The sequence below is a fragment of the Merops nubicus genome, unplaced genomic scaffold, assembly GCF_000691845.1.
Source record: "Merops nubicus isolate BGI_N331 unplaced genomic scaffold, ASM69184v1 scaffold6192, whole genome shotgun sequence".
Lineage (NCBI taxonomy): Eukaryota > Metazoa > Chordata > Aves > Coraciiformes > Meropidae > Merops > Merops nubicus.
Window position 1 is genome coordinate 27,163 of NW_008592750.1, and position 11,353 is coordinate 38,515.

The window sequence follows — 11,353 nt, forward strand, 5'->3', positions numbered from 1 at the left end:
CGGGGGGGTGGCGCCCCCCCAGCTCCCCGCAGCATGTCCTTGCTGAGGGGAGGGAGCAGCCACCTCCACGGCAGCTTTTTGGGGTAGATCAAGTGTTGGTGGAGCAGCAGCAGTGCCAGACCCCCCATCCCTCCCCCTGAGCTGGGCTCACTCGGCAGATTTGGCTGTCGTGGCTGCAGGAGGGAAGGAGCAGGGACGGGGCAGGGGCAGGCTGAAGAGGAGGAGGAGTGGTGAAGATGAGAGGCAGTGAGGGGAGGAAGCACAAGGGAAGAAACTCAGCACCTGGAGTGAGGTGACAGTGAGCAGCCAGGGAGGGGACAGCTCCCATAGAGTCCCTGCTGGAGGGGGGACACGGGCACAGCACGGGGCAGGGGATGACCAGGGCAGAGCTGCTGAGCCCCCCGGGCAGGGGCCAAGCTCCTTCTCCTCCTGTGCTTAAAACCTGAGCCCTGCCTGGGCCCTGTGCCCCCTGTCCTGCTCCTGCCAGAGGGACAAGACCATGGCCCCTCTTGGGTCCCCTCCTGAGAGCCCCACTGGGGTACAAAGCCATGGAAGGGCTCAAGGAGCTGGTAAAGAAGGAGGAAAACAGCTTTGAGCTGGTGGGGGTGGTGGTGGGGGGGAAGAGGATGCTGCAGGGGCCATGCTGCTCCCTGGAGATGGAGGTGCTGCCCCTTCACACCCCTGAGCCCTCTCTCCAAGCTGCTGTGGCTCTCATCATAATTCAGCCCGTGGGGAGAAGGGTGGTGAGGGTGAGGAGGGTGTTATGTCCAGGCAGGGTCTCAACCCTGAGCCAGCCCACCCTGGTCCCTCTCTGCACTACCCCCTGTGGGTCTCAGAGCCCTCTCCTCTTTATAAAGAATTGGATTTCAAGCTACTGATCTCTTTTCTGTGGCCCTGTCAGCTTTCAGCCCTGCATACATCCCTGCCAGTCTGTCCTGCCTTGCTGCATCACCTTTCCATCTCTGGGCTGGGCTGGGCTGGTGCCACCAGCACCAAGCTGTGGGCAACAGGCTGCAGCTGCTGGATCCAAGGGCAACAGGTTCAGCTCCCTTTTCTCCCCTCATCTGCTTCTCTCTATTGTCAATCTAAAGCAGGCTGCTCCTCCTGCCTCTGCTTCCACTTGCTCCCAGCTTGACTCCCTTGGCTGCAGTGAACCACTCTGCATCTCTGGGTGTAGCACTCAGCTCCAGGAACTGCCTGGGTCATAAACCAGGGCACGGCAGCTTCTCTTTGATTTCTTTGTGTCAAAACGAGACATTTTACCATATTTCTCATTTTCCAGAGTTGCCTCTGGGCTTCGTGGGGTCATTTCCCATCGGCGTTCAGCCTCTGCTTAGCAACTCCCTGCCAGGGTTCACTGCTGAGCCCTGGAAGAGCTGTTTGTTTGCTCTTCAGCCAGAGAGGAGGAACAATAAACACTGATCAGATCAAAGTCCAGGGCTCAGAGGGGTGGTAGGGGTTTAAAACCCATTGCTGCCAGCACACCCCAGGTATCTGATCCTGTCTGTCACCACCTTTCACTTGCAAATGCTGAAGTGTCACAGCAAGGAGGGGCTGGAGGAGAGCAGCCTGGAGGGGTGGCCTTCAGAGGGTGCCCACAGGCCATCCTGGTGCTATTTTAATTAAGGTGGCAGAAATGGTTGTGACTGGGGGGCTGGTGGTGGTCCCTGGGTCAGAAGCAGTGGGACAGATGACATGGGGACAGCCAGGGTGGTGGTGTCTCCTTCTGCCACCTCCTCACCACTGCCAGCTCTGCACTTCCCACTGCAAACAAATAAAACCTGTTACCTGGGAATATGAATACAGTCCCCTTTGGTTTTCTTTTTGTCTTTTTTAAACCCTCTTTGCTTCTTTTTTTTTTTTCAAAGCTTTTTTTTCCAAAGATTGATTATTTAGTTTTAACAAAACCCTATAGTTTCCAGTATTTCTTACTAAGCTTGGCTTGGGGAAGCAGCTCTGGGTGGTGTTAAGCTGTGTAAGTGTGTGTGTAAATACCAGCAGCCTCAAAGCAGAGCAGAGCAATGTTTTCTTGCAGGAATATCAAATCATAGAGAAGAGACTCCACCAAACACTTTGAGAGGCAGGTTGCCAGAGGCAGGATTTTTTTTTCCTCAAAAAGACATTTTAGTTGGATGTTTTCTCCAATCCAGAAAGAGAAAAAAAAAAGAAGAGAGAATGTGGTAAAATACACAGTGTCTAGCTCACTGCTTTATATTTACAGCTAGGGGATTCAACAGAGGAAAGAGCAGCTTTTCCTCCTGCATTCTTGAGTGGTTCCCAACCTTCCCTGGGTAAAAGTGATGCCATCAGGGGGTGGCCAGGGTCATCCTGCTGCCTCCACAGCCTCTGGTGGCAGATGTCAACTGAGCATGGGACAGGTCCTGTCTGTCACTGAGAGGCACAAAGCCTCCTGACCCCACAGGGACAGTCCCCCAAACCTGGACATACCCCAGCCTTCCTCTGCAGAGAGGGGTTTGAGGATGAGGAGGGGGAGGAATTGGAGACATCGGGGTCACCCATGAGCGTGGACAGACCCCCAGACATTACTGCCTGTGCCTCCACTCAGCCACCTCCTCCTCACCTCCTTGCAGGCAGTTTTGCTCTTCGGCAGCAGCAAGAAGCTGAGGAAACCTTGTCAAATCCTGTTAGCAGCCCTGAGCATCTTCTGCTCTGCTGTTTGCCCACTGCAGCCATGGTGACAGTGGGCATCACACGGTAGCTCTGTCCTCTGGGGCTGCTGGGGGATGCTCTCAGCAGCCCTGTGTGAGGAGCAGGGTTGCTCACACGAGTGTTTTTTTTCTCTTGTGCTTTCCCCTTTGCCTTTAGGGCTTTCCCCCCTCGGTTAAGAAAATGTCTTGAATGGGGACAAAATGCACCAGTGGTCTGCAGGTGGGTGTGGAGCAAGTGTGAGTGAGTAACTGTGTGCAGGGGCCAGGTTTGGGGAAGGGAGCTGCTGCACCAGCTGCTGTGGTTTGCTCTATTGGCTGTAGTTTGCTTTAGGGCAACAGGCAGGTCTGTAAGGCTCTGAGCTCAGCCCATCAGGGTAGAATCATAGAATCACTAGGGTTGGAAAGGACCTCTAGGATCAGCAAGTCCAACCTCCAGCCCATCATCTCTCTAACCACTAAACCACAGCCTCAAGTGCTTCATCTACTCATTTTTTTTAACCCTCCAGGGATGGTGACTCCACCACCTCCCTGGGCAGCCTGTTCCAGTGCCCAACTACTCTCTCAAGGAAGAAATTCTTCCTAATATCTAGTCAGAACCTCCCCTGGTACAACTTGAGGCCATTTCCTCTCATTAATAGGTATTAAGTATTTTTAATAGGTATTTTAGTAGGTATTAATACTCCTACCTGCAGCTCTGTTCCCACTGTGCCCCTTCCTCACACTGGCTGTGGGCTGAGGGTCTCTCCCTCCCTGCCAAAGGAGCATTTTGGGGAGGAGAACTGCTGTACTGACCCAGGGCAGCTCAGATGTGTCTGCTGGACCTTGGCAGAACTCCATCAAAAAATGCTCCTTCCCCAGCATCTTCCCTTCTGAGATTTCCCCAATCCTTCAGGTACCTTAACTCCTTCGTGAGGTCGGTGAGGATTAAGAGGAGATTAAGCACAGCCTGTGTGTCCACAGCACAATCCAGCTGCTCCTCCTGGCTCTCTGCTGCCTTTGTGTGCTGGTGAGCAGCAGCAGAGTTGAGGGTTGTGCTGCACCAGGTCCCAGGAGTTCCTCCAGTCTCAGCAGGGCAGATCAGCAGCGTGCTCAGCCCCCTTTGCCTCCTGGCACACTCTGGTTTGCAGGCTGGATTTATGCCCTCCAAAGCACTGATGCCAGAGGGCTCAACCCTGCCCGTGCACTCAGGGCTTTGGTGGGAGAGGTCAGAAGAGTCACTCGCTCACTGTTCATGGGCAGAAGACTGAAGAGAGTCTCCCCCACATGCAGCATCCTCCCTGCACCCCTGCCTGGGGTCCCCAGGGTGGCCCCAGCTCGCTGCTGCTGGGTGGTGGCAGGGCAGAGGCTGGTGGAGCTGTGCTTGGGGTCTCTTGAGGTGGCTGCTCTGCTTTGGGGTGGCTGCCCCTGGCCTGCTGGCAGGGACCTGCAGGGCTTTGCAGGGAGTCTTGGTGCTGCTGGGGTCAGCAAAGCCACATCTCTGGAGACACTGTTTCCTCACAGCTTCTGTGTGCCCAGTGCTTGTGCTGGAGAGGCCAGCCAGCATCCCTTGTCCCCTCCAGGGTCCTGGTTATCAGCCAGAACAGAGGCATTTAGGCTTTGGATCATTCACTGTGTGGGTTTTCCCAGATCTAGTATCCACTTTGGATCAAGATCCCTCCCCTCTAGTCCTGGCCCATCCAAAGAGCCCTGCTAGGAGTTTTGGTGCAGTGCAGAGGATGGTGAGATGAAGAGGATTGAATCCTGGGCAGCAGAAGCAGCAGCACAGCTTGGGGGGACCCAACTTTGACTCTGCCTAAACCAGACACTGTTTCTTGTGTTTCTGTAGGTTAGAAATCTCTGTTACATGGTGACGAGACGGGAGAAAATGAAACACACCATTTGTAAACTCCAGGAGCAGATCTTCCACCTCCAGATGAAGCTCATTGAGAAAGATCTTTACCCAGGTCAGTACCATTTCCCAGAGCTTGTTCTCATGGACACTGTCCCTGCCATCCTCTGAAGCCAAGGACTCGTGCCCAAGCCTCAGCTCCCCCACCCCAAGGACACCAGAGCTGCCCCCTCCCCTGCAGTGGGGATTAAGCACAGTGCATCTCTTGACTCCTCACCCCTCTCCAGTGTTGTTCAGAAACTCACAATAAAGCCATACCCTGGGTGACTGGAGTGCTGGAGCTCCTTGTTTTCACAGATCCCTCTCAATCCTCTCTGGGAATCAGTCAGAAGGACCGAGGGGTTGGTTAGGTGGTGATGCCAGGGCAGTGTTTTGGCAGTTTCCATGGAGATGGAGCCGTTTTGGGGGGGGATGGCAGCTCCTGGGCACGGGGCTGCTGGTGCTGGGGGTGACCCACAGCAGCTGGCTCCCTGGCATGGGTCAGCAGCCCTCACTTTGGGCCCTCTACAGATGCCTTTGGCTCTGCCAGGAGCTGAAGTTTAGGCTGCTGGTGGGGTGTCTGTTCCTCCTAGAGCCCAGGCTCTTTAGTTCTCTGCCCCACACACCTATTGGTGCAGAGCATCACAGCACTGCATGCAAAGCCTCTGGCAAGTTTTATTCAGGAGCTGAAATAAAGTTGGTTTCCTTCTGCCCTATTTTTTTTCCCCCTTTTGCACAAGCAGTGCCTGAGCCCAGAGCTCATTCTCCCTCCTCCTTTCCCTTCAGTGGCAGGGCAGCCCAAAGCCTGTGGCTGCAGGAGAGTTTTTCCAGCAGCAGCATCTGGTGCTTTGGCAGACTCCTCCGAGGGCTGTTGTGTTTGTGGCTTTGGAGTTGCATCTGAAGCCATCACATGGTTGGGGTTTCTTCAGGAACCGTCTGGGCTGAGCTTCCCTTGACAAAAGTTTCCTTTCACTAAGGTTTTGGAGGCTGAGGAATTGGGTGTGTGACTGGGAGCCTGGGCAAGTTCCTCTCCATGGCCAGAGCCAGGAGACAGTGAGGGACAGGGTGGGCCAGGACCCCGGGGTGTGCTCAGAGGGGGGATGTGGGTGCTGGAAATCTCAGTGCCTGTGGTACAGCTCAGTGACACTGTGGTGCTCCCTGTGTCCTTGCTGAACCAGAAGTAGGGGTCACCTCCAGCCTGGGCACACACAAATGGGGGTTCCTGGCTGTTCCCACCAGTTCTTGGAGGGTGCACCCCCCAAGAGCCATTCCCACAGCAATGCTGCTGGCTGGGGTGGTGAGGCAGGAGGTCCAGCTGGGGAATAATGGCTGGAGAAAAGACAGGAGCAACAAACTCCTATCCTGGAGGCAGATGCCATGTGCTGTCACTGCCAGCTTGGCAGGTTTGGGGGGGGTCACAGGGGACCTCGTGATGCTCTCGAGCTCAGCTGGGTGAGCCCAGGTTTGCAGCTCTCAGGAACTGCAGGCTGGTTTGCCAGGAAGGGTTTTTGAGCTCCCCTCCCTTGCAGCCAAGGTATTAGGTGGCTGGAAATGCCCCTGGGGAGCTGCATTCCCCAAATGCCTCGGGGAGTCCCACCTCTGGTGCATGCCCAACCTGCTCTCTGAGGCAGCAGTGGGGTGGGAGTGGGCAGCTCCTCCTGGGGAGGGCTGGGGTGGGTGAGCCAGGACCCTCCCCAGCCTGGCACAGATCCCAGCAGTGATGGGTGGCTGGGTCAGGGCTCTGCTGCTCACTTTTTGGGGTCTCAGTTGCCCTTCCACGTGTAGCCTGGGTAAAGCACAACTGCCATTGCCATGATGTTTGTTCTGCCTGAGGTGAGTGACCAGAGGTGAGCCCCTGGTGAGGGGCACGTGGGCAGTGACCAGTGTGCAGGTGGTGGGCTTGCTTCATACCTTTGGATGCAGATTGTTCTGCTCTCCTGCCTCAAATAGTTGGTGCTGGCTCATTTGTTTTCTGCTCTGAACTTGCTGAGTTGAGCTGCTCATCTCTGCAAGGTGGGCTTTTGGTCTGAGCCTGAGCAGGGGCTGCTGACCCAGCTCCTGCAAGCTGCTGCTGCTGCTGGGAAGAGTCCAGGGACAAGAGTTTGCTCCTGAGATCTCCAGGTGGTTTGGGCACCTGGGTCCTTCCCGTGCCAGGGGGACCTGAGGAACCTGAGTGCCTTTTGGTGTTGGTGTGTAGGTTCTCCTGAGCTCAGGAGGAGTTCCCTTGCCAGGACATGGCATCAGGCCATAAGCTGCAGTCCCAAATGTGGGAAGAGAGGATGGCCCAGTTAGCTGTGACAGTCACAGTGCAGGTAAGAGCACAGCATCAGTACTTATCTCCTCCCCAGGCAGCACATGGTCCTCACAGTCATGTCCAGGCCCTGCCTGACAGCAGGAGCAGGCTCTGGGGCCACCAGCAGCACAGCAGGGAGGGATAGATGGTGTAAAAGAGATCAGGGCTCAGCCTCCTGCTGCCCTACCCAGGGCAGCCACACAGCAGAGCCATGGAAAGCTGTCTGCTGCTTCTCTTCTGCTTCAGCTCCTGGCTGTCCCATCCCATCATCCCATCCCAAACACACAGCCATTGCAGACCCCCATCCTGCCAAGTGCTCCCATCACCCCCACATTTGCTGAGCCTCCTCCCTGCCACGTGGTGATACTTGGAGCTCAAGATGCTCAACACCCAACAGGACCAAAGCTGAGGGTCACTCACTGCTGGGTTTTCCAGCATCACAAAGCACTGACTGGTTTGAAAGTGGGAGGAATGGTTCCTGTAGCATCCCCCCTGCACTGCTCCCAGCCAGGCTGCTCTTCCTGCCTGAGGTTTGTTGGAGGAAAGGAGAAGTCTGGGTTGTTTTCCCTGGATGAGGCCAGTTTGTAGCTGCTGTTACAGGAGCCATCGACCAAACTCTGCTGGAGTGATTCCAAAGATGGCTTTGGCACAAGGGTTTTTTTTGGACTGGCTCCCACATAGAACTCCAAACTTCAGGGGTTTGTTTTTTCCCGCTGACAAATGATCATTTAAGGAGGAGATTTTTCATAAAATCAGTGAGAACTGACGGTGTAAAACGACCCCACCTCTCCCCCTGTATTTTTCTTGCATGGAGTGGAAAGTAAACACTGTCTGGCTTTGAAACTCAGCTACTATTTTGACAGATTCCTGTTGAAAAAGTGCTGCTGAGGTTTCTCTTTAGCCTCATTGTGCTGTCTAAACAGAGTTCAGATTTTTGTTTTGTAAGTGGAGTAAAAAAGGCGTCTGCCTTGCTCTGGGTATTTGGTAGGAACCTAGCAAGTGCCAATTTTGCTTTTCCTTTTCTTCCTTTCAGTGAGGCCTTTGGGCAGGAGGGGCTCCTGGTGTGGCAGCCCCAGGACTGGAAATCCTGTGTATGCCAGCTCAGGCAGGTGCAGTGCCAGTCCCCTCCCCTTTTCCACTGCCCTAGCGAGGGCAGAGCTGAGGTTATTGCCCCTGCCCCAGCCAGCCCCCAGCCCCTCCACTGGGGTTTGCTGCTGGACAACACAATAAACTGATTTATTTCTTCAACTCCTTGCTCTGGTAGCTGCAGAGCTTGTGCAGGGCCAAGCTCCAGGCCAGACTCTCAGACTGCAGGTTTCTCCTCCGCTCCCACCAGCCACCCACGTTTTTTGCTTTCAGGGCAACATCCTTCCCCCTTTGAAAAGAAATAGAAGTTTGAGTGTGGACTTCTGTGGAGAGGGACGTAAGGGAGTAGGTAAAAAACCACTGGAAGTATTTTGCTTGGCTATACAAGTTGTACTTTACAGGGCATTTGTCCTGTTTACCCAAGAGGAATAAATCCTGTCGAAGTTCAAAGCCATTTAGGAAATATTGATTTTTTTAGCTGCAAGTCTGCATAGCTCAGAGTTGTATCCCTGGCTCTCCATCAGCAATGCTGCTCACCCTCCTCCTCCATTTACTTGCACTGCTGAAGTTTTACAGCTTTGGGGTTTTTTTCAGTGTAAGTGTGAGCAGTTACCAGCACGAGAAGTCAAATCAAATCAAGGTCTGCTTGAAAACGCTGCTGATGCCATGGCTGTCAAGCTGGCTTTGCAGCTGAATCCCTCCAGGAGCTGCCCTGGTCGGTGGTGGGTGACACATGGCTGGGTTTGGAGGTCCCTGTGTCCCCTGGAAGGTGTCTGAGCAAGGCATGGGGTTAATCCCTTCTGCTGGTCCTCACCCCAAAGTCCCAGTTTGGGAGGACACGCTGGTGGCCGTGGGGTCTCCATTCCTCCAGCCACGCCGAGTTCACATCCAGGACCCAAACCTCTTTTTTTACTTAACCTGCAGGATTCAGGTTTTCTTAGTATGCAGAGACCTTGGGCTACCATTAGCCAAAAAGCAGCTGCTGTCCTCCCTCTGGCTCGGAGTGGTTTGCAGGTCTGGCCCAGGTCTGCTCCACAGGGGTGTGCCCCAGGGGAACTTGCTCACTGCAGCATCCCTCGTCTCACACAGAGTTTTCCTTTTTCTCTAAAAAATGCCAGAACAAACTGGGAAGAAGACAAAGGGTAAGAAAAGTGACCCGAGGAGGAAAGGAAGAGATGGTAGAAAAAATAGTCCTGAGAAGAAAGAGAAAAGGAAATCAGTCAACGAAACTGTGTTGGGACAACTGGGTAAGTCTGATTTTATGGGTGCAGAGCTGGAGGCTCCCTGTTTTTGGGGAGCAGGGTTAAGAGTCCCAACCCCTGATCCCTCTTGCACGTAGATGGTGGAGTTCACCTGAGTCTGGGGAGCCTCTTCATCTCTCCCTTGGGGACATCAGCCTGAATTACCAAGGTCCTACAGGAGAGACCATGAGGGGACACAGCCCCTGGCAGGGCAGGGGGTGTCAAATCCACCCCACAGCCCCAGGGCTTGGGAGAAGGTGTCACAAACCCTGTGGTGAGCTGCTGAAGCACAATTCCACTTCCCAGTGATAAAATCAGACTTACCCACCCCTACTAGTGGATTACTCCCCCCTAGTAGTGGATTACTCCCCCTAGTAGTGGATTACTCCCCTATGTCTTCCGTGCTGTGCTCTCTGCATGTTTCAGCCACTGCTTGGCTGGGGAGGAGTAAAAAAAACACATCATGAAAAGGTCCTTTTTGACAGGTTCCTTGGTGACATGGTTTTTACACGCTGTTGGGTTTTGTTTGACTTTGGCTCTGTCATCTCCACCACCATGTGGGGCAGGAGGTGATAGCTTCACTTGAGCTTGGCTGCCCCATGGGTGCACAGGGGTTGCACTGGTCCCATGGGGCTCTCGGACAGCCTGGGGGTAACTTAAAAACCCTCCTGGGGGTACAGAAGGTTTCTGCTGGGGGTGTGGAGCCCATCTTGCTCTACTTTGCCTGATGCTCACCCCGACTCTGCTGCTTTCTGTTCATCTCAAAGCTGTTGGGTTTTAGGCAGGAAGCCCTTTGGAAATGGGGCTTTTGTCATTGTGAAAGAAACTCTGGATTTTCTGGGTGGAATGCCATCAAATGGTGGAGGGCTGGGGTGTCTCTGCACTTCTGTGAGCCTGGGAAAGCAGGAAGCCCACTCAGAGCTTCACCAGGGTCTTGCAACCTTCTGGATTTTGTTAAGGGCTTGGGGCTGCAGTCATCAGAGAAGAGCTGGGGCAAGGTGAGCTTGGCAGGACCTTGGACTGTTCAGCACGTGATGCTCTGAGCTCATCCCCATCAAACCCTGCCAACCTGAGTCACCCTGCCCGTGCCACTGCCTCTCTTCTGGGGCTAGACTGACTGCTTTAAAAGGAAAGCTCTCACTGAAGTCAAAAATCAAACCTCATTTCTCCTCCATCCTTAAGACCAGCTCTGACAATGCTGAGCCCGTGGGTTTCTCACGTTGGGGGATGAACAGCACGTGTGCTGGTGCAGGGTTGGGTTGCAAACGAGACCCAACCCAGCCCATAATGCTCCCTCCTGCTCACAGAGATCATTAGTAGGAAGTTTTTCAGCTTTTTCCATTCCAACCTGTCATCTCTGCTGCTCAGCTTCAGTTTTCACACCTCTCAGGTGTTCGGAGGTGTTCCCAGACCTCCCTCCCTGCCTCTGCCTGCAGATTTGGCACCAGTCCCACCACCCACTGCCCACCCTGCTCACCCATCACCCACCCCTGGGGGTTTGGCAGCACGTGGTGGCCCCGTGGGACCCTGCCACCCCTCGCCTGGGCACGAGTCCCTCTCTGCTAGCAGTGACCCAACTTTTAGGCTTCCACTTGGGTTGTGTGGCTGCTGCCTTTGCAGGGGGATGTATTCTCCAGCCGTGCTGGGGCGGGTGGGGTCTCAGTGTCTTTGCTGCTCCGTTTAGTTTCGTGGAGGCTGGTGGGGTGTTGGATGCAGGGACCACTCAGGCTGTTGTGCTGTGACCTCAGTGAACCCCAAATTCAGCCTTAGTGCTGGAGTAGACCCTCTTCAGTGCCCCGATGTGGCGTGTTACAGTTGTCTGTGTGTTGCTCCAGTGCTGGGGAGTTCTGGTGAAGCTGGTGGTGGTGTCGAAGGGCTGTTCCTGGCCTCTGAAGGAAATCTTCCTCCTTTTGTTTCCTCCAGGCTTGTCGACCTCCTTCCCCATCGACGGGACCTTCTTCAACAGCTGGCTGGCGCAGTCGGTCCAGATCACCGCTAGTGGGCCCTCAACAAGTCCCACCACGAGGACAGCACCCCCGGCCTCTCCTAGGAGCTCCTGCAGGACGAGGAGACCTTGCTGAGCTTCATGATGGACCACTCCCTCCGCTCCCCCTTCAAGCAGAGCGAGGCCACCAAAAAAGCGAAAAGCAAACCCAGAACGAACACTAAGAAAAAGCTGCCCAGGAGCAGCCCCCCG

General features: G+C 54.6%; 1 protein-coding gene across 1 annotated transcript in view; it reads left to right on the forward strand.

Annotated features, from left to right (window-relative positions):
• The window catches only part of JADE2 (jade family PHD finger 2), a gene marked incomplete at both ends in the record, with an annotated part of 34,231 nt that extends 22,886 nt beyond the window's left edge, over positions 1-11,345 (forward strand). Inside the window, 4 exon segments of the mRNA XM_008935233.1 lie at positions 4,495-4,612; positions 9,034-9,162; positions 11,080-11,151; positions 11,154-11,345. Of these exon segments, the coding sequence (XP_008933481.1) occupies positions 4,495-4,612; positions 9,034-9,162; positions 11,080-11,151; positions 11,154-11,345 (511 nt within the window).
• Positions 11,346-11,353: the final 8 nt, after the last annotated feature.